General features: G+C 42.4%; 1 protein-coding gene across 10 annotated transcripts in view; it reads left to right on the top strand.

The window, feature by feature from the left end:
- Window positions 1-22,642, top strand: part of Dennd1a (DENN domain containing 1A) — a 467,485-nt gene that overhangs the window by 313,443 nt on the left and 131,400 nt on the right. For 9 of the 10 annotated variants that reach the window (XM_051185345.1, XM_051185346.1, XM_051185351.1 and 6 more), the window contains one exon: window positions 17,934-18,059. The exons of the other annotated variant lie outside the window; for it this stretch is intronic. In XM_051185345.1, the coding sequence (XP_051041302.1) occupies window positions 17,934-18,059 (126 nt within the window). The remainder of the gene's footprint in view (window positions 1-17,933; window positions 18,060-22,642) is intronic. 10 annotated transcript variants of the gene reach the window in all.

Here is a 22,642-nt window from a genome sequence, read left to right as displayed (position 1 = left end):
TGATTTACCAGAAATTTGCTTCCTGAAAAAAATGGGAAAATTTAATCTCATGTCAAAATGCACTTTAACACAACTTAAGAAAGAACAGTAAGATCCAGCCCCCAACAGTGTCAGCATGGTTTATTTTCTGTTTAGTCATTTATCTACTTTTAGTTTTTTTTATAATTTTTTTGTGATTATAGCATAATCATATCATTCTTCCCCTTTCTCCCTCCATCCCCTTTTATGTATACCTCCTGCTCTCTTTCAAATTTTCTTTTTCTCCCATTGATGTGTGTATTCTTCTTGGTCTGTATATTGTTACTTGTATGACTGTTTTCAGGGCTGGCCATTTGATATTGAATAACCAGTCAGTGCCCTCTCCCCAAAGGAAGACTTTCTCCCTCTCTCAGCATTCCTTACTTTTTGTAGTTCTTTGTCCAGGTTTAAGGCCTCATGAGGTTCCCACACACACACAATTTAGCATATCTATTGGTATCATTTTTGTTTGGGTCATGTTTAGGCAGCCATATTGGTAGACTTGATGGGTGTAGCTTTCTAATATTTCTAGGAGACACATTCTCACAACAAACTCTCTGATCCTCTGGCTCTTATAATCTTCATACCCTGTCTTCTGTGATGGTCTCTAAGTCTTAGGTGTAGTTGTGTTGTCGATGTATCAGTTGGGACCGGGCTCCATAAGTCTGCATTTTAATTGCTTTTAGTTTTCTGTAATGGTCTTTGATATGTATGTATATGTTTATTATAAGTATAGATATTTAGAGTAAAGTTAGAGATTATGCTGGTATAGTGAAGTGGTGATTATAAGTTCTTTAAGATCCATGACTTCATTAGCCACAAGCAGATGACTAGGTTACTTATATTTTCTAACACAGTATCTTACTACATAGCCAGGCAGATCTTGAACTTGGGATTCTCCTGGTTCAACCTCCTGAGTGATATCAGTGCAAGCATGCACTAGCAGGCAAACTGCTTTAAAAGTACAAGATACATTAGAATCAGGAATGTCCCCAGTAGCAAGAGAAAAATTAGTATAGACATAAAATGTAAAAAATGTGAAGGTATAACCACAAAAACTAATGTGAAGTAGAAGGGAGCGAAGGTGAAACGTTAGCAGAACCTTAGCAACCCCCATACCAAAGTCACAAGAGATTGAACATACATGCAATTGGAGTCCCAGAAAGTGGGGGAAGTGGGGAAGATGGAGATAGTTTATAGTCGGTTTTCAAAAGTTCTGATACAAGTGAAAAACTAAAAGTTCTGAAAAGTTCAGTGAGTATGGTGATTTGTGTAAAATGTTCCTTGTAAGTCTCAGCATTTTTGAATACTTAGTCTCTGGTGTTTGAGGAGATTAGGTGTGGCCTTGCTGGAGGAAGTATGTCATTTTGGAGAGGTTTCAAAAGACTTGAAACCATTTCAAGTTAGCTCTCTCTGCCTCCAGCTGTGGATCAAGATGTGGACTCAGCTGCTTCTCCAGCCACCACACCTTTAATCCTCCATAAATGACTCTTAACTCTCTTAACATGCTGTATGTGCATGTACATAGGTTGACTAAATTCTTTCATTGGTTTTCCACCTTTTTAAAAAATATATTTGAATGTGTATGGTGTTTTGCCTGTGTGTATGTCTATATAACATGTGCTTCAGTTCCAAAGAGGACAGAAGAATTCCCTGGAACTGGAGTTATGGACAGTTGTAAGTTGCCATGTCGGTGCTAACAATCAAATCCAGGTCCTCTGGAAGAACAGCCACTGCTTTTAACTGCTGAACCATGTCTCTGTCCCTCACATAATTTTTTTTTGACAGGGCTGTCACTGAACATGAAGCTCACTGATTCAGCTAGATTGGCTGGCCAGTGAGCTCCAGAGAGTCACCAGTCTCTGCTGCAGTCCCAGGACTTCAGTTACAGATGTCTATTGCCACACCCAACTTTTACTTAGGTGTGGGTATCCAGACTTACCACATCATGCTTGCTTATTGAGCCATTTCCCCAACCCCATGAATTTATCTTTAAAATTAAGGTTAAGATGTGAAAGAATGGGGCTGGGAGAGATGGGTTAAAAGTTAAAAGAGCTTACAACTCAATTATGAAAATCAGAGTTTGGATCACAGCACCATTACCCACATCAGGTGGCTCCAAGGGGTCCAGTGCCCTCTTTTGGCCTCTATGGGTACCCATACGCACAAATGTGTACATACATTCACACAGACATGCCATGTAAATAAAACAAAAATTGTTTAAAATAATGAAAACATTATTAGTGGTCACTAATCAATAGAGCTAGGGAGAAGAGACCAATCTTCCATTCAGAGCAAAGTGAGACTATCTGACCATGCTCCCCTTTCCAGGAGGGTGTTCTTGAGAGTGTTACTTCTAAACAATAGTTTGCCCGGAGGATAAGACAAATGTGACATGAAAGAAAGGGAGGGTTATTGAGGGGAGAAAGGGACCCAGCAAGAGTTTGGCAAAGCACCCATTGCACAAGCATGAGGCCCTTGGCACCCATGTTAAAAGCCCAGGTGCCATGGAGTGCTTCTCCATGGCTAAGGGAGATCTAGGGCCAAGCAGATCCCTAGAGTGCATTGGCTGGCCAGCCTAGTTGAATAAGCCCAGATTCAGTGAGAGACCTTGGCTCAAAAGAAATAACATCCATAGTAATTGAGGAAGACATTGGACATCAACCCTTGACTTATACATATGCACAATGAAGTAAGTAAACTTGTTTTTACTCAGACAATATGATCCTGTGTATAGAAAATCTTAAGGAGTCTCAAAATTGGATTTAGCAAGGACACAAAAAAATGTCATTGTACAAAATTCAAATATATTCCTATATACTTGAAATGAACAATTGAAGATGAGATTTTTAAAGTGACATTTAAAATAGCATGCAAAATTTGAAATATATTTAACAACAACAACAAAAATGTATGCTGTAAGCTATAAAACATTTGAGAAAAAATTTTGAAAGACTTAAATAAATGGAGAGATATTCCATGTTTTGGATTGAAAGACTCCATATTTTTTACTCAATATTTTTAAGATGTTAATTTGCCTAAGTTGATCTATAGACTCAATATAATCCCAACCCAAATTCTAGATGGCTTTTTTTTAAGAACTTGAAAAGCTAATTCTAAAGTGTGTGTGTGTGTGTGTGTGTGTGTGTGTGTGTGTGTGTGTGTGTGTGTTTGTCCATGTGTACGTGTGTGCATGCGTGTGTGTACATGCTAAAGAACTCGAATAGCCAAGACAGCATTGAAAAAGAAAGCTAAAGCTGTAAGACTTTGATTGCCTGCTTATGAGACTTAAAACAAAGTGACATAACCAAGATAGTGTAGAACACCCACCTCATAGACTCAGGAAGAATTCAGAAGGAGACCATCCCATGAGTAGGGGCATGGTCTTGTCTGGGTTCTCTTTCCCCCAAATGTGCTGAAATAGCTGCATGTCATTAAGTCATTATGGAGAAAAAAAATATTAGCTCAAAACAGATTAAATATTAAAACAGAAGCTGAAACTACAAAGCAAGTAAAAGAGGAAAACATGAGAGAATCTAAATGAATGTGAGGTAGGCAAAGATCTAGCTAGGTCACAAAAGGAAAGCATCATTAAAAAAAAAATCATGGAGAGAGGAGACACAGCTGAGGGCCAAGTTGGCAGGTGTTTACTGTCCTCTGTCCTGTGTGAGGGAGGTGGAAGGTCTCAATTCTTGACTGCTTGGAGCATCCGCCATGATGAAAAGTGAAGTGCTAGGAGAAGAATCCATTGTATCCAGAAAGCTCTGATTTGCCTTCAGGAAATATGAAAAATAATTGGGATTGCAGAGGAACAGCAATTACAAAGAGCCGAGGCTGTGAAGAAGTATGTCAAGTATCTTCTGGATAGAGTGATTGCTGAAGAGGAGAACCTGATGAGACGGCTGTTCAAAAGCATATCTGTTAGAAACTCGGCATTATGCTCCCAACCACTTCATGGTTTCTCTCTCTCATTTCCGCTCCCAGTTAGCCAACATCTCCCACCCCACCACCACCACCACCCTTCTTTTCCCTCCAACAATAAACTCCACATGGGCTCAAAAAAAAAAAAAAAAACATGAAGTAGACCTCAAGACGGTAATAATGCTTACCTCCTACAACACTGGCATTTAATAAAGAGACAAGCTACAGGCATAGAAAATATTCTCAGTAGTTCTCCTTCTTTGGGCAGGAGAGTTTACTCAATAGATAAAAAGTGATTGCTGCCAAACCTAACAACTTGAGTTTGTCCAGAGATCCACACGGTTTGTCCTCTGACCTCACACATACATTGTGACACATGTGCAACACCTCTTGCCCCAACACACAAAATAAAAATGAATAAATGTAATTAGTCAGGGGACAAATAGACAAGAGCAAAAGAGAGAAGAGAGAAACCATAATAGAGGGAGCCATTATATGTTTGAAGAGAAAACTGACTCTAGAGAAATGTCCAGAGACCTACAAGGATGACCCCAACTAACAATCTGAGCAACAATGGAGAGGATACCTTAAATATCCTTCCCTGATAATGAGATTGATAACTAACTTATATGCCATCATAAAGCCCTCATCTAGTAGCTGATGGAAACAGAAGCAGACACCCACAGCTAAACACTGAGCTGAACTCCTGGAATCCAGTTACAGAGAGGGAGTATGATAAGAAAATGGGATCAAGACCAGGCTACAGAAACCTACAGAGACAGCTGATCTGAACAAGGGGGAGCTCGTGGACCCCCACACACACAGACTGATAACTGGGGAACCAGCATTGGACCGACTCAGAACCCCTGAATGTGGGTCTCAGTTAGAAGGCCTAGGCAGTCTAAGGGACCTTTGACAATGGAACCAGGATGTATCCCTGGTGCATAAAAGGATTTTGAGAGCACATTCCCCATGGAGGGATACTCCCTTAGCCTGGAGGCAGGAGGGAGGGCCTAGTCCCTACTCCAAATGACTTGACAGATTTTGATGATCCCTCCTGGAAGGCATCACCCTCCCTGTGGAGTGGGAGGGGGCTCAGAGGGCATGGGAGGGAGAGAGGGAGGAAGAGGGAACTGGGATTGATATGTAAAATAAAATTATATATATATATTATATTACATATATAATATATATATAATATATATAATTTTTAAGAAAGAAAGGGACACTGTCCAAAATATGTAAAGAAACACTAAGACTCCCATGAGAACCCAATAATTAAAAAGTGCAAAAGTCTTAAGAACAACATCACAGAGAGATCACTTAGCCAACAACCACATGAAAAGATATGGAGCATTATTAGGTGGAGGATACAAATTAATACCACATTGATGGATGACTGTACCCATTGGTATGCTAAAATAAAAACTTATAACTCTACATCGTATACATGTTTACTCTGTGACCAAATATGGTAGGTATCTATTGAAGAAAATGAAAAATTGTATACATACAGGTGAGTGAATACTTTCAGCAGCTTTGTTCATAATTACCCCAATTTTTAAAAGTTCCCCATGTCCTTCATCAGATAAACATATACCCAAGTAGTGAATGCTCATAAAATGTTATCCTACTCAGCAATCAAAAGAAGTTACTTATTTACCCAACAAAATAGATATCACCACTATTTTATGATTAGTGAAAGGATCTACTAGTAAAACATTCTGCTATAGATACAGCTAGCGGTAAACATCAGATGAGTAGATTTCTAGGAGTTTGCTGCCCAAAGGAAATAGGAAGGGGATGGAGTTGTTCTGTATCTTGGTTGTCATAGTGTGGACTATCTCACTTGAATAGTGGACATGTATTTGTTTCTTTTAAAACTGTATAGTGGTAAAGTACTTGCCACTGGAGCATGAACACCTGAGTCCAGTCCCTAGAACCTACTTTAAAAGCCACGTGAAGCAGCTCACGCTTGGAATCCCAGCAATGGAGAGGTGTAGAAGAAGGGTGTCTGGGTCTCTGAGGGATCAGCTCAGTGCAGGTTCCTCGCCGGCTGGGTGAAACCCAGGTCCTGTGTATATCCCACTTCTGACACCAGAATATTTTGTGGGAAATAAAATTCTGGGACACATTATAGGCTGATAGATGTTTATTCAGGGAAAAATCACTTACACCAGAAACAGATGACCACTGAGGGTTCCCACTCCAAGAATGCCCCCAGATGATCTCTGTCTCCAACCAGGCAGTAAGAGCGCTAGCTGGGGTCCTGGACCCCAGACCTACCTAGCCCAGAGAGGTCATGTGCTCACCTGTCCCCACGCCACAATGGGCATGGTCAATGCAACAGGTTCAGGCAGGGTGGATCTCTCACTACAGAGAGGTGTAGAAAAAGGGTCTCTGGGACTCACTGCCCAGCCAGGATAGCCTGATCAGCAAGCCCCAGGTCCCAGAGAGACCCTATTAAAAAACAAGGTGGTCCAGATATCATGGTGGATGTCTATGAACTCCAGGCCAGACAGAACTACTCCTTGTGACCCTGTCTCATTAAAGACACAAACACACACAGCAACAATAAAAAAGGTAGACTTCTGAGGAACGACACTCTAGGTTGACCACTGTCTTATGCTCAGATGTGCATGCACACACAAGCTGTAGAAGTACTCGTTGAAAGTGATTGGTTGTAACATGGATATCACACCTCAGTAAGACTGACTTTAAGGACTAACACCACAACTGTTTTTTTAATTAGTTTTTAGGTTCACTTTTATCTTATTTGTATGCCTATGCACCACATGCATGCAATGCTTTCAAAGGCCAGAAGAGGGCATTGACTATCCTGGAACTTGAGTTAACACAGGTGTGAGCCACCATGTGGATGTCAGAAATGAAACACAGGTCCTCTCCAAGAGTAACCAGTGCTCTTAAGCATTAAGCCACCTCTCCAGGCCTGGTACCAGAAGTATTATCTGAGATGTGAAACAACTTGCCTGGAGCTGTTATCACAGCTTATGGGCGTAGGAAATGGCATAGCCACTTAGGAAAACAGTTGATGGTTTTCTAGTAAGTTAACACAGATCTGCCACAGTACCTGGAAGCTCCACTCCAAGGTGCTCATATAAGAGAAGGAAAACTAAGTGTCCAGTGGGCTTTTTAATGAGTGTGAGTGGTATTGCTGCTCATGGCATACAATAACTGGCTGCAAGCTGAGTGTGGGGTTTACATAGATAAACTGTTGTAGGCTCCATATTTTTATTACTAGGTCATAAACTAACAAACTCAGTATTCATAAAACATGCGAATGACTCTTACAGTGTGTGAAAAGAAACCAGAGTCAAGAGGATAGACATTATTTAAGTCATGAACCCTGTAGAGAAGAGAGAGATGGCCTAGAAGAAGCAGCCTGGGTAGAAACACCTCAGGGGCCATTGGTGGGGTGAGGTAGCAGCCTGTTCCTCCTGAACTTGGTGAGGCCCAACTGTCAAAACTCATCAGACTACCCTTCCAAAATGCACACATTCTCTTACCATAAGTTTTGACTTTTTAAAGTTAAAGAGAAGAGGCCTTAGAAATTAATTTAGAAAGTGTTCCAGTATTGAGCCTGTGGGCCAGCTGAGTCCTTGTGATTTATGAAATTGAGCAAAGGGTAATTTTGGAGCAGGGTGGCTCTTGATTTCTATAGCTGCTATAAGCATTTACTGTGAGTTGATAATTGTGGCTCTGTTAGTTTTTCTACCCTTATGTAATGCCTCCTACTTTGCTAGTTTCTCTGAAACTTTCAATATACTGTTTCACTAACAATATTATATTGTTCCATAGCTGTGATAAAAAGTCAGCCTACAGTAGGCTTCATGTTCATCTTAAGCCCACGTGGAGTCTCTTAATGCCATGTTCCTCCAGAGGCCAAGATTTCCCCAGCCCCCAGAGATGTGCTGAGTGTTCTGTGGATAATCTCAGCCATGCACATGTACCACAGGAGTGAAGGACTAGGTCCTCCTCCAAATCTGGTTCCTTAGCTGTGTTTGCACACATTAGTACCATCTTATGGACCATTTACTAATTAGTAGATTAGTAGAAGGCATTTAATGGGCACTGACGCTGGTCTATGTTTTATGATTAAGATGCCACTTTTCTCTATGAGGTCACAGGCTGGTTGGTATGAGCTACTGAATAGCTGGGTGGCTTGTTTTATCCCTACTTCTTCAGTTGTAGCCCACTCTCATGTTGACAATGATGGCATAATCCAGCACTCAAGTACCACTCCCTGATTCACAGTCCTATGATGATGTCTCATTTTCCTAGGTATGACATTAAAGAGCCACATACAGCTGTTTTGAGTCCAGTCTGCTGACCTCTTCTGCCTCATCTCTTGTCACCCTCCTGCCCACCTTCATTTTATACCAGCATCTTTTCCTCTGTCCACAGGAGCCTCAGGCATTTCTAGTCATAGCATCTCCAGTGGGTAGATCTCTGCCAAATTAAGAATGGGCATTTTCAGCCTTTATTTGTTCTGCCAAAGGCTTTTGGGTATGTGCTCAGTGTGTTAGGGAGTGGGGAACACAGATACCTAAAAACAAATAAGAAGCAGTCACCATCCTGCCAGCAGAAGGTGAGGTTAACTAGAAGATGGGGCTGAATGCTGGAACTGTCCATGAGCAAGATGAGCTTGGGAAGAGCATCACAGTCCAACACAGCCAGAAGAGACATGTGGGAAGAATAAAAGGTGAGACCAAGAAGTAGAGGAAGAACCAGAGTAGGTGTGGTCAAAAGCACAACAAGTTTGGGCTTCAAATGGGGGCAGTGGTAAATGAACTAAAAGAACCAGTGGTGTGCCAAATTCCATGCTATGATATATCCCAGTCCTAAGGAATCTTGCTTTTCACTGTTTCTTTACTTCCCAAAAAAAAAAAAATCTGGCCAGAGTTTCCCTCTGTCCCACATCTATAAATATATGACTTGAGTATTGAGTTGCATAAATGATGCCACCTATATCTAGTGTGCAGTCCTTCATCCTTTATGATTTTGAGGTGCTACCTTCCTTCTGCACTAGGCTGCCCACCTCCAGTGTCCCTTCCATTTGTGCAGTCCAAGCAGGAAGCAAAGGAGCATCATGACCCAGTGCACCTTGGCCAGAGTGTGTGTGCATGATTTGTCAACAATTGGGGGCTTTATGGGGCTTCATTAAAGACGCCAGGGCAGGAGCACTGTAGGACATCAGAAGAACCCTCAGCAATAAACCACAACTCTGAGCTTTGGAATGCAGTAAATGTTTAAAAGACTTCCTTCCTTTCATTACTGAATTTTACTTCACTTTTATACCAGTAAAGAGTTGTGTTTTATTGGTTGAAATTTCTTGATTCGGTTTTCCCCAGGTCTGTTTAAAGCTACATTTTATCTTTGAGGATGTTTGGCTCACCATGGAGGAAGTGCTGCCAGCAAATTCAATTAACTGGCATAGCTCACAGATATTGTACATGGGTTTCTTTCTTTTTTTTTTTTTTTCCTCCTTTTTCACAACTGCTACATAAACACAGCTGGGTTTAATATTTGTTGTAACAAAGATTTAACTTGAATCATTTTACTCTGGGTAATTAATGCTTGGAATGCTGGTTCCTCTGCTTACTTTGTAATCCTCTGCGTTTCCTTACTCGTGCTATCTATATAATGAAGTATGCTGCTCCAGGTCTTCGCCCTGCCTTAAAACTGCTTAATATTTGGCCATTCCCACTAGTGAGCAGATGCTTTTCTTTGCAAGAATTGAATTTCTGTCAGCTCTTTTATGCATCATGTATTTGGAACTGTAAGTGGATCAAGTTGTTCATCACAGCAGGGACACTGTGAAACACATCTACTACACACACTTCCCACCCCCCCTTCCTTGTTTTCTTCCCTCCCTTGAAGAGAGGGAGATGCCCAGATCCCCTTGGGATATATCTCACTCACTCTGGGTGGATATACCCATGTGATCCACCAAGAATCCAGCCTGACTGCTTACCTAAGCCTGGAAATCCATATCCCTTCAACCCAGTCTTCTTGCTGAGACAAACTCTGCTTCTGTTATCTTGGTAAACACCAAGCACTTCATTAACTCCCAAATACGCACTGAGTTTGGGTCACTAAATAAATCCACTAAGCCCAGCATAATGAGTGACATTCCAGTAGTTGATGCCCTAGAAAATGTTCATTGTGAACCCATTGTTCTTTTTTATGCTAAAATTGGGCTTGGGTAATTTTGGCTTTAGAGTTGAACTGATGTAGAAGAAAACCACCATCTACTAGGCACCTACTGTGTGCCAGGCACTGTTCTTGGAGCTTTGAAAGTCTCAAATTTTGATCTATGTAACAATTCTAAAAAGAAAAAAAGGGGGAGTGGGGGATAAAAGCTGCATTTTAGGGATGCTCCTCCTGTGATATGTTCATCCTTGGACCTTAGATCAAAAGGGCAAGAGTGAACTGAAACATGTTCTTAGTAGGTGTCACTTAGTTTTGCAGGTACTGTTGTGGCACATTCACTGGTCTCCAGAGATATGCTGATGTATTACAGTCATTATAGTGAACTGGTAAGACGGACTTTGCTTTGGAGGAAAGTCATCAGTCTTTTGACAAACATATGTAGTCAACTGGGGTCTTCTAAACAGTTTTTATTAGGGCTGAGCAGTAGTGTCCAGGATCATGAAAAATATGAGTTTCACTTTGCTTTTGTTTCCTAGTCTGTTTATTAATGTTGGTAGTTTTTAAAAAATGGTAGTGGTTATGTTGTTTAAAAAAAAACAAAAGTATCTAACTTTCCTTTTGAAAGCCCCTCTGCTTTTTCAAGGTAACTTTCATTTTTTATTTTGTGTGTTCTGTTTGCAAGAGAATGCTTCTTGTTTTATTCATGTTGACAACTGAAAAGCCTTAGACCTAATTAAAAGAATTTTCACAAGCACCTTTACTGAACCATTTCATTACGCAGCACTGCACAGATTGCATTGTGAAGCATGGTGATGGTTTAAATCTGACCTTTAATCCTGGACTGCCAGAAGTTTTGAGGGGGGAGCCCTGCTTTGAAAATACTCCCCCTAAAGCATGCATGTATATGCCTGCACATATTTGTTTTATATTAAATGTCTACCTACTAATTTAAATATGTCACTTAGAGCTCAGATCCCCTAATCTTTTATATAGTTTGGATAAGATCTAGCTCGTGTGTCGTGTGTGCGTGTGCTTGTGCGTGCGTGCGTGCGTGCGTGCGTGCGTGTGTGTGTGTGTGTGTGTGTGTGTGTGGTGTTAAAGCTGAGTTTCATAGAAAAACAAAGACAGTTTTACTTACTCTGAACAAAAAAGGGAAAGGATTGGAGCAGGAGGATTTACAAATGAGTAGAAGGGTAGGAAAAGGGCTGGAGTACATGTCTGCATACTGGACCCTTCCTGGGCTTTCTTTAGCAGCTAGTGAAAGTAGGAGTCTTTTGGTTTTGTTTTTAAATTATATCTTTTAATTCCAAGAATAGCATTCTAAGGATGAGAGTTTTTTCATAGGATGCTCACCAGAATGTATGGCATAATGAAATGAGCATTCACATAATGAAAATTGATTCTTTTGTCTGACAAAAAACTCGTTAGAATTAGGACAGTTGCCTCTAACTTTCTGACTTACATATAGCCCATGAGTTGTCAGGAGAGACAGAGGGAACAGAAATTAGGATCCCCAGGGTCACTACCTGTTCACCACAGAGCTCTCATAACTAGCATAGCCCTACACTCCCCCACAGAGAACCAAGAGCCTTGTGGGGGAAATGGGATGCAGATGACACAATTAAACCCAACTGAGGTCAAGGTCCAACCATGTTCTCAAGAAAGAAATAGAAAAGCAGGGAATGAGAGGAAGCAGTAATGGAGACATATTAGGTTAGTAAGCCAGTGTCATGGACAAGTGTAATTTGCTGCCCTAAGGAACCCTGGCAGCAGTAAAAATTAAAGGACTAATACAGGCTGTGGATAGAACAGACCCAGGCTTGCCTCTGTCTTCTGCCCACCACTGGACTGTTTGTGAGATAGGAATCTAAGCCTCAGTTTCCTCATCTGTGCAGTGGGGATAATAGTGCCTATCTCACCTAGCTTTTCTGGTCTTCATCCAATGCTGGATATGGAAACACTTGCTGCCATGTCGTTTACTAACTAGCAAGGTGTTGCTGTTTCTCTTGATGGCTCCAAAGTTCTTTCTAAAGTTATCACTGGAAAGAGAGTGCTGTGAAATTACCCTCCCATACCAACACTTTCTGCTTCAATTTTGAGACAAGAACTAACAAAGGAATAAAGAGAAGACTAGCTATGGGCTGAGGAGATAGCTCTGTGGATAGTGTTGGCCTGCAAACATGAGAACCAGAGTTAGGATCCCAAGCCACCACTTAAAAGAAGCCCAGGACTACAGCATGCCAGTAATCTTTGAGCTGGGGAGGCAGACAGGAGGGTCCCTGAGGCTTAAGGGCCATTCAGTCTAGCCAAACAAGGACAAAGTCTCAAAATGAGGTAGGTGGGTTGGGGAGGTGGTTCAGCCAATTAAAGTACATACTCACAAATGTAAGGGCCAGAGTTTGTATCCCCAGGACCCACATAAAATCCAGGAGCGCTTGGTAGGGCACTTGTAATCTCAGAGTACAGGTAGTAGAGATGGGATCCCCAAAGTAAGCTTGCTAGCTAGACTAACCAAATCTATGAGTTACAGATTCAGCAAGAGACCTTGCTTTGAGAAATAAGGTGGAAAGTGATCAATGAAGAGACCCTCACGTATATACAAAGGGGGGGGGGGTTGCAGGACAATAAAGAAAGACATCCAGCATTGATCTCTGACCTCAACCAGTGCACTCACCAATAAATAAATAAATAGACTAAGGAAGCCATTTTGTACAGCTAGTGGGAAGAGGACAAAGTGAGCTAGTGTGTTTCCCATCTCTGCAGAGGAGAAAACAGGTCATTCCACCCTCTAGACCCAGCCATGCCCCAGGAATTTGGGAACAAAGTCTTAATGTATAGTTTATTCAAGAAAGGAGGACAATCAGTTTGCTTGGGGAAATATGACTGACTCTCTGTCCCTCCTGGTGTCTAATTTGTCAAACTAGCAAACACTGTTCATACACCCAGCAGTTAGTATAGCTCCTGTGCAAGGTTGCTGCATAGACTGGCTGGAGACAAACTTGAGAAGAATGGTGTCTCTAGTCAGGTGCTGTGCCCACCCTGCAGATGGTCTTGGTCCTACCTACCTAAACTGCTCAGTCTATTAGAAAAGACAGGCCTGGATTGGCTGTTATCATTCCTCGTTGTTATGTGATGATGGAAAAAGAAGGTACAGTGAATCAGGAGAACCTTGGTCTAATGTGTGGTATCAGACTGAGGATGTGGCATTTGAACAGGGCCCTGTGCCATTAAGTATGCTGTCCACTATTCACATGTGGCCATTTAAATTAAAATTGAATAAAGTAAAATACAACCTTTCTCAGTTGTACCAGGCATATTTCAAGTGCTCTGAGCAATCTATGTTTGAACAACATTGGGTAAGAAATAGATCATTCTTATCACTATAAAATCCAGGTGGAAATTTCCAAATTGTAGGTTAAGAGGATAATAATGGTAAGTGAGAGTACTCCAAATAGGAAATAGTCTATGCCAAAGTCCTGGGGTGGGAGAGGAGACAATGGAGCTAGAGCTCAAGGGTGACCAGGGAGATGGGAGAACCTCATCTGAATGACACAGCTCCAGACCTTGCTGGGACTTTGTCCTCAGGACTATAACAAAATGGCTGAAATACTTTAAGGTGTCAGCACTGGTGGAAAAAGGTGGCTAAAAATGTCTTATATATGACATTGTGTGTTATGCCATCTTATCTTTTCCACCCCTGGGCCACAAGCTGCAGCCAAGTGAGGAGATAAACCTGTTGTTGAATGCTGCTAAGTGTTGCAAGGTTTCTTCCTCCTTCAGGGGAGAAAGGCCTGTAATCTGCTGTTACATGAAGAGCTAAAGAAAAGTTAGGTGTAGTACCATACACCTTTAATCCCAGAATTGGAGAGGGTGGGTGTAGGGCAGAGGCTTATTTCTGTGGATTCCAGGCCAACCTGGTCTATATAGTTCCAGGACAGCCAGGGCTACATAGAGAGACCCTTTCCAAAAAAAAAAGCAGTGAGCTCATTTCTGCTGAATACTGGGAGCTGGATTGGAAGGGCTCACCTCATGTGTTTGTCTTCAGCTCTATCCCAGCACATCTTTAACATTGGGTACCAACAAAGGCTTGTGAGCCCTGAGAATGATTTACAGGGTTTGATAAGAGCCTCACAGGAGTCTGATGGCTTTTTAAAAAATACATTATTGGGGATTTTGTTATAGGTTTCAATAAAATAGGATTTGAGGCCTCCCAAATCAAGTAGAAGGCAAAGCTGGAAGTAAGGCTTTGCTAAAAGTGGTGGAAGGCTTTGGAATTTGTATTTTATTATATTAGCAGTAGGGAGCCCCTTATGATTTTAGAGGAAGAGTGTCATGAGTCACCCTTTCTTTTCTGAAAGTTACACAGTTCAAGGATGGATTAGACCTGGGAGAAAATAGAGAAGGGAACACCAGCTTAAAGACAGTTCCAGTAGTCCTGGTGGAAGATAACATATGCACTGATGACAAAACAAAATGCCAGTAGCCTGCATCCATTACCAATTCACAGCCATTGTACCCATGAGTGGCCGATATAAGGAAACTGAAGTTCAATAGGTAGAAAAAAATAGGAAGGCAGCTCACTAGTCCCAGGCCTTAGCTGAGCAGAGTGCACCCCTGTGCTGCAGCCTAAAGAGTAGTCAGTGGAAAGCAGATGAAGCCAAGAGACCTGACAGAGACTGGGAACCTGGCACAGACACAGCATAGAGGTAGGCTTGAGGGACAGTAATGCCCACTGTATCCTCCCTGTATCAAACTACTTACTGTGACCAACTGCTCTCTGCATGTTCCCTTCTACTCATTCAGTAGGCAGAGCATTTGCCTTGCCATTGAGTAAATCTCATTCAATGGGTGGGTATCAGTCTGTCCCCTCCTCCCCAACCTGGGTCCTTTCCAGCTGAGATCAGCTCCTGACCATGAAGAATGTGGTCCTAGTTTGACATTCTTCCAAGCAAAGCTGCTGTAGTGCCCTTCCCAAGCTCACTCACTTGTTCTTTCATTCTACAGGGAGTTCTATGCTGGGGGCTCTGGGGCTAGCAAGAGAGGTGGTAGACATCAGCTCATGGCAGAACCACCTACATGGTCCACAGGCCTAGCTTAGTGGTCAGAAGAGTCTTCACAGATGGAGGCACATCTGGATTCCCTTTTCGCTGGCCCAAGGCAGTGGCTAATTTGACTATTAAAGAAAAAATAGCTCACTCTACTTCATTATTATAAAAATAGCATGCTTTTTTTAATAAAGGATAATCAAAGCAGTTCTATAAAACAAAGTGGAAGCATCCTTACATAGTTAACAGTTGGTACATGACATTTCTGTTTTTTACTACACACATATATATTTACATGAGTTAGTAAATGATTCATGCTATACACACTGCAACTTGAGTTCCCCATCCCATCCATCCTCATCTCCATCCCCGTCCCACCCCACCTTTTGTGCCACCACTGCCATTTGAAAGTGTGGAGTATCTTTTCATGTTGGTTTGGAATTCTGCCACTCCCAACACACAGCACTTTATCTTAAAGCTATAATCATTTCATGAACCCTAGTCATACAGATGTGGACAGTCTTTGAAAGAGTGAATGGATGCCCACAACAGGACAGGTAGGGACAAGAAACAAAGGATGTATGCATGGGCTGAACTGGAGTGATTTTTGTATCAATGGATCTAGTATAAGGTAAAGCAGGACAGGTGGGAATGAGCCAGTAGGACAACCTGCCCAGCCTGGTCTAAGCATCCCACCTATTCCAAAGGTGGTGATGGGGAGGGCCTCAGATGGCAGAGGATTTGGCCCAGGATTAAAATGGCTGTATTTGGTTATTTACAAGATTACTAGGACAGCCATAGGTAGATGGTATTGAGAAGGTACAAGCAGACAGCTGACCCAGAGAATGAATTGAGCTGTACCTCACAGGGCCAAGGTCATGTGCACTGAAAGGTGAGGGCAGGTTTGGGGTGGTGTTGAGGAGATATGAATAACTGAGAGCACGGATGAAGAGGTATAGAGTCTGGCCTCTAGCTCAGAAGCTAGCTGAATGCTGCCACAGTGCCCAATATGGATTGCTGTAGAGGGGAACTGTTGAGCACAGTCTTGTGCCCTCTTCCCTTTGTTTTCTGTCTTCCTCCTGTGACAACTGATTAAAGGAGGAAGCCATCCTCACTGACACTTCTTCCACCCCAAATTACCCCTGACAAACCCCTATGTAGTGATTTGACCAGCACCCCAGGAGCACTCAGGGCTAGTGCAGCTTTAGATGTATGATAGTGGGTTATTTAAGCCTTCCATTTTCTTCCCTTGCTTTTATTTAAGAGACAGAATGCAATTCTGAGCCATTAGATACACATAGACTTGCAGTTTCAAAGTTTGAAGTGCTGTCAGGTCAAGACAAAAGCTTCTCCATGGCTCAGGATGAGCAAGGTCTTCAGAAGTCTTGGCCTAGGTGCTCACAGGGTGTCAGGAGCCTGGAACCACTTGGCTAGCTTCAGACCAGCGGGGGCAGACAGGAAGAAGCTGTCTTCTGTTTTCTCAGTTACCATCAGCGACTCCTTCTTTGTGTAAGATGGTAATGAGGCCATTAGGAGAGGCTCACCTGAAGTGCAGCTTGTGAATCCAAGGTAATTAAACACCTCCTGAATGAAAGGGAAAGGCCAGGGAAGGTTAAGTGAGGAATAATCCGCAGCACAGGTGGCCCAAGGCCTTTGAGGAACCAGAAGAGTGACAGTGCAGGCACTGTTTCAAAGGATGGAAATGTCACCCTAGTTCTCTAGAGGGAGAGGGGTTTTATTATTGGGGGGTAGGGAGTAGGTAATTTTTTTTTTAACATTTTAGTAAAGGATTTTTTCAAAATCCATAGCAGAACCTACCTGGGACCAAAGGACATGCATCACTCCTCAGGTGCTCTCAGTACTACGGCCTTTTGAGTCTGTAGTCCCAGGAAGGAAAGCACAGCAGAGCAGTGCATGTGCACTCATGTACACAGGCATACATACATGCACTTACGCACATGGCATAATAGATGTCTAACTACTTTCAAATAAAGACTGTACTCTGTTGTCCCAACCTTTATAGCAACTGGCCCCTGGGCACTTGTTCCTGTCCCTTCTGATTTTGATATAGCCCAGGTAGATGACCCACCTCTCTAGCAAACTCACAGGAGTGCTCCCTTTATTCAGTTAACCATATTTTAATTGCTGACTACATGTTAGTGTTGTGTTCTTTGACTTCACAGCTCCTTTCAGCTGATCTTCACTGCACAAGATCTAGGAACAGAAGACTTTTGCTATTCAGGTTCTTGCCTCCAAACCTCTGCTGTCTCCATACACTGATACTTATAATAGCCACCAGTATTCATCACCCCAAAGCAGAAACTGACAAATAAGATGTGGTATACAGTAGCACAACCAAAGAAAAGAATGAAGACCTCATATGGCTATAGAAGACAGCATTGTGATACACAAAAGAATCTGGCCATGTGGAACTACGTGATTGTCCTGAGATTACATGCTCATGACTTAGGAAGCATGGGCAGGCTAGGTAGATGGTTGTCCAGGGTGGGACATGAAGTTTCTTCTGGGAGTATTGAAACTATTCTAGAATTAGATGGTTGTGATTGTTATAGAATCTTACACTTAGATCACCAGATTCTATATATGAGAGCATTTAGAGATGTGCGAAATATACTACAGCAAACCCTAATGCTGAGGACACTTTTTTCACACCAAATTGACCCTCTCCTGAAATTAAGGATTTCTGGGTGCCAGGCTCAGCCATCTGTCCCTCTGAGACCTGCTCACACACTGTCTTCTTTTTCATGTCACCAGATCTCCTCTCTGAAGAACAGGCTGAAGAAGGTCTCCACAACCACAGGCGATGGGGTGGCCAGAGCCTTTCTCAAGGCTCAGGCTGCTTTCTTTGGCAGCTACAGGAATGCACTGAAAATTGAGCCCGTGAGTAGCCTCTTAGTCTGTGACAGCATCTATGTTTGGTTAGGTGTCAGCTACTATGAGAAATCCTTGGTTCACCTCAAGGGTGTGTGTGTAGCAGAGGGTCTTGGGTGAAGGAGTCTTATGAGGCCCTCACTGCCTCTATGAAGGTAAGACATGAAGGAACCCCACTGCCTATGTTAAATCCCATGGTAGGCCCTTCTTTGTTTTCCACCTCCACCTCACAGGTCAGCTATGAAATGGTGATGATCAATTCCACCTTCCAGTTGAGGACACCAAGACATCAGGAAAGAAAAATGATTTACCAAAACTCATGATTTTGCCCTATGCTTCACCACACCTTGTCTTTCAAAGGATCCCCTCATCCTAGGGATTCACGTTTTGGTAGTTCCTGTATGTTTTAAATGATAGAAACACACAGATGTGACTGAGAAGTAGTGTTACCTGCCTGCCTAGCCCTTCCACATCCCAGAGCCTCATTGACTATTCATTTTCCTTGACTGCCCAGAGAGAGGATGTTGTCAAGTGGGCACAAAGCTGCCAGGTCCTCCTTGTAACCAAAGCCAGTTCCACCACTTCTTCTTGCTTCCCCTGAAAGCTTCCCATTGATGTCCCTCTACCTTGACAACCTCTGCCTCCTGGCTAAGAAAAATGCATTTGTAGCCCAGGCAGACTGTGTGAGGGACCAACTGTGGTCACACTGATCTAGGTCAACACAGTCTGTTTCTAGTTTTGTCCTTTCCAGGTCCTCTAATGCCTATCAGCTTAAGGCAAGTTCCTATGTCCTGCTTGTCTGGAAGAGAGCTGGCTCTAACTCTGGCATGGTCTTGGGTCCAGACAAAGCAATAAAGTTTTAAGAGTTGTTATAATTAAGGAAAATGTTGTCCTTACCCATGTCTAAAAGGAGAATAGGAAACAGGTCCAGTCTTTCCCCAGTGTTTGTAGGACCCAGCAAGCTGAACACATTTTTCACCCTGGTATTTGCCTCACAGTTGTCACATATATTTCTAGAATCCAGGTACATATTGCTAGATATGTGCTGAACACATGAGCCCTCAGAAGAGTTGTTTTGGGTTGGAATTAACATAGATGTTAAAGAGTAGAAACCCAGGAGTTTAAAGCCTGGCTCTATACTTCTTAGCTGTATAAACTTGAACAAGTCAGTCCATGAGGTTAAACTTCACTTTCTTCACCTGCAAAATACCTGTCACTTCTGATTGCTGTCAGCATCACACAAGCCCTAAAATGTGTCACAAGAAAGGTTATACCTGCATGGGGTCTGGTAAGTGAGGCTTGAAAGAACAGAAGAGCCCTACTCTTCTGTAAGAGTGGGCTGTTGAACATACCACAGCTTGGCATCAATACTTCAGTGTCTGGAGTAGGAGGTTGGACTGAGCCACATGTGGCAAAGGTTTGGATGCTGTTCTAGGAGTGTGACCTTACTTTGTGGGAACATAAGGTTCTAAGTAGAGATGTAATACAGCTGATGGAAGGTTTAAGCAGTAAGACAATGATGGGCTATACCAGAAGAATGTTCCACAGCAGAAGAAATGGCTTGACCTAGTAATAGATGAAATATGGTAGATAAGTGTCTCCTGAGATTGGGAAGCTGAGAGAGGATGGTAGTGCCACTGGTAAGAAAGGGGAAAACCTAATGCCATGGTATTCATACCAGTTGGTTTTTGTGATGGAAATGAATTGGCACAGACTAAATGTTCAGAGTAGGCATTGGTGAGATGCCTTATGTATCTATGTAACTCCATGGGATATGTACTATATAGCCATTAAAAGGTTATCTGGAACTAATGACAGGTTTGACTGTAGATGTGGCACCTTTCCTTGAATCTAAGTTGTCATTTAGTCATCAGGTACACCTTTGTTGTAGATGCACCTTTGCTGTGCTGTAAAGAAAAGAGAGCATGACATCAATTATTAGATACATCCACATTTCATTGGGAAGAAGTTTTCATCTTAGAATTGATGAGATGTGATAGAACTGTCATTCTTTCATTCCCATTCATCTGTGCAAGGCTGGCTTTCATCTGTAAAGTAAAGAGGGAAACCAGAAGGCATGAAGTTTCCCAATTAAACATTGTACCCATAGTGGTCACCTTGTACCTAAGTATAAGCTGTAAATTTAATTTAGTACTTTACTCCTCATCTGAAAAATGAAGTAACACAATTCCTTGGGCAAAATTGTTTAAAATGGCTGCAGAGTACACGTGAGCATGAAAAATGGCTATAAGCCTGGGGGAATGGCATGTTGGCTAATGATCTGGGGTGTGGGGCAGACAGTGCTACAGGACAAGAATGCTTCCTCAGGATCATACATCTTTTAGTCATTTGTTTATAAAATTGCACCAATTAGGGTTGAAAAAATGGCTCAGCAGTTAAGAATATATACTGTTCTTGTAGAAGACCTGAACTCAGTCCCCAGTACCCACATTGGGTGACTCACAACCACCTGTATGTAATTCAGAAGATCTGGTACTTCTAGCCTCGTGAGCAACACTATTAAAGCACATAGACATATCCACACGTACTCATAATGATAGATAGATAGATAGATAGATAGATAGATAGATAGATATTGTGGTACTAGTTAGGTATAGTTAGATTGGAAATGTAGCTCAATGGCAGAGAGCCTGCATATTATACACAAGGCCCTGAATTCTAGGCATTATACTGAGAAAATTAAATAAGTAGCACCTGCTCTTGATTAAAATATATAAAGAAACAGAACTAAAAATGAGAAACAACCCATCTAGAGTTGAAGTGGTGTGTCAGCATGAGGGTTCTGCCCTGTCTCCTGTATTCTATTTGCTTTTGGTTCATTTTGTTTGAGGTCTTGAGTTTTATTTTTGTTTTGTTTCATTTACTTCTTTTAAGCAGTTGAGCTATCCTCGACAAATCTGGTATCCCATTTACTACTCTGGCTTTGCCTTTTAGTATGAGTAAACACTTTCCACATCACATAAAATCCCTTTTCAAATGTCATTGATGAGAGCATGTGGTCCATAGTTACCTGGGACCTGGGAAGCTTTCAGAAAGTTAAATATGTAAGCACACTGACAGATTTTTTTTTTTTTATCTAGTTCCTGTGATCTAAAATCAGGGTCAAGGCCCACTGTTGCTGGCCTTTATGGCTATTGTTGACATCCCCAAATTTTAAGTCACATTGATGAAAACATATTTTCCAAATCTTCATAATTTTTCTTAAGCATTTTCCCTAGCATGGATTTACTGGGTCAAAGGATCCAAGAACATTTAAGGCTTTGGTGCTTCAGGGAGGAAGAAATGGGTGGCAGCTGCAGAACAGAACCCAAGAAGCAGAGAGGAGGAGCAGAACACTGAGAGCAGAGAGAGGTTGTAGGGAGGAGAGCCCTGAGTAGCCTAAAAGTCATTGCCACACTTGCCCTTGCTACTTGTGGTGTGTTGCTGTCCAAACAGATGTGGTGACCTCCTATCCAGAGCATGCTATGTGGTGGTAGGAAACTGGTAGCCTCAGAGTAACTGTTTGCATTGCTCCAAAAACATGAGCTGCTACTTTCTGACTTGTTGTTAAGCAGCTGTGACTTAGGACTCCTTCATACCTCTGAGCCCCAGCTTCTTTCCATGTGGAGCCTGCTCCTGGCCAGATTGTAGTGAAGCTTGAATAAGCCCAGCCCATGGCCTGCCTGTCAGCCCTAAAACAGCTAGCCTATGTCCTGTTCCTCACTAGGGTTCCCCTCCAGATAGAAGTATTTGGGATGCAGTTGATCCCTTCCTGCCTGTGTAGAGGGACCAGTCCTGGCCTGTGATTTAGAGCTCATTTGAGAACCTTCGTGGTTTTTTTCCTACTGGAAACATTCAGAGTGCCTCAGAGCATTGTTTTATCTATGTCAGAAGGAAAGGGAAGGGCCCTCTTACTGAGGCTGCTCCATAATGGAACTGTCTTGGGCTAGGTGTGTCTTTTTAAGGCCAGGGGAGTTGTTTCAAAGGACTCCCTCTAGATGAAAGGTGAGAAGATGAGAGAACAGCTGTGTCTACCCCTCCTCAGTGCCTTCCCACAAATCAAGGTGTACTTCACCTTCAAGTGGCTTCCAAGCCAGGAGCTTCCCAATTTACTTGCCCTTTGCCTTGTCCATTTTACAGATGTGGCAAAGGCTCTACTTTGCAATGACTTCCCAGAATGTAGGAGAGCCAGGAGGAGACTCCAAGACAAGGTTCCTTCTCTGCACTCCCCTGCCTATTTTGTTCTAGTTCTCAGGTGTTCCATCCTAATAATTCTTTTTGTTTCCTGTGGCAAATATAGGCCATGGCACAGAATGTAGGTGTCATCCAGGATATTTTGGACCATTTGGACAGAAGAATGGGTGTAAGAAATGATAGATAGAGCAGTGTTGGAGGCCGGCATTGGCCCTGTGCATGCATTGGTCTGTCCGGTGGAGAGGCTGTGGAAGAGGGAAGGTGTCTGCAAATCATAGGGGCATGTGACCCACTTTCCAGTTACCTGGAAAACATAAGTGGCAAAGCCCACAGTATTTAACAGTGTTGGCCAAGCCAACTTGTTCTTCTCACTTAAATGACAGAACCACAGCAGCCAG

Source organism: Phodopus roborovskii, unplaced genomic scaffold, assembly GCF_943737965.1.
Source record: "Phodopus roborovskii unplaced genomic scaffold, PHOROB, whole genome shotgun sequence".
Classification (NCBI taxonomy): Eukaryota; Metazoa; Chordata; class Mammalia; order Rodentia; family Cricetidae; genus Phodopus; species Phodopus roborovskii.
The sequence above is the reverse complement of the archived record's forward strand: the minus strand, read 5'-3'. Positions and strand labels throughout refer to the sequence as shown.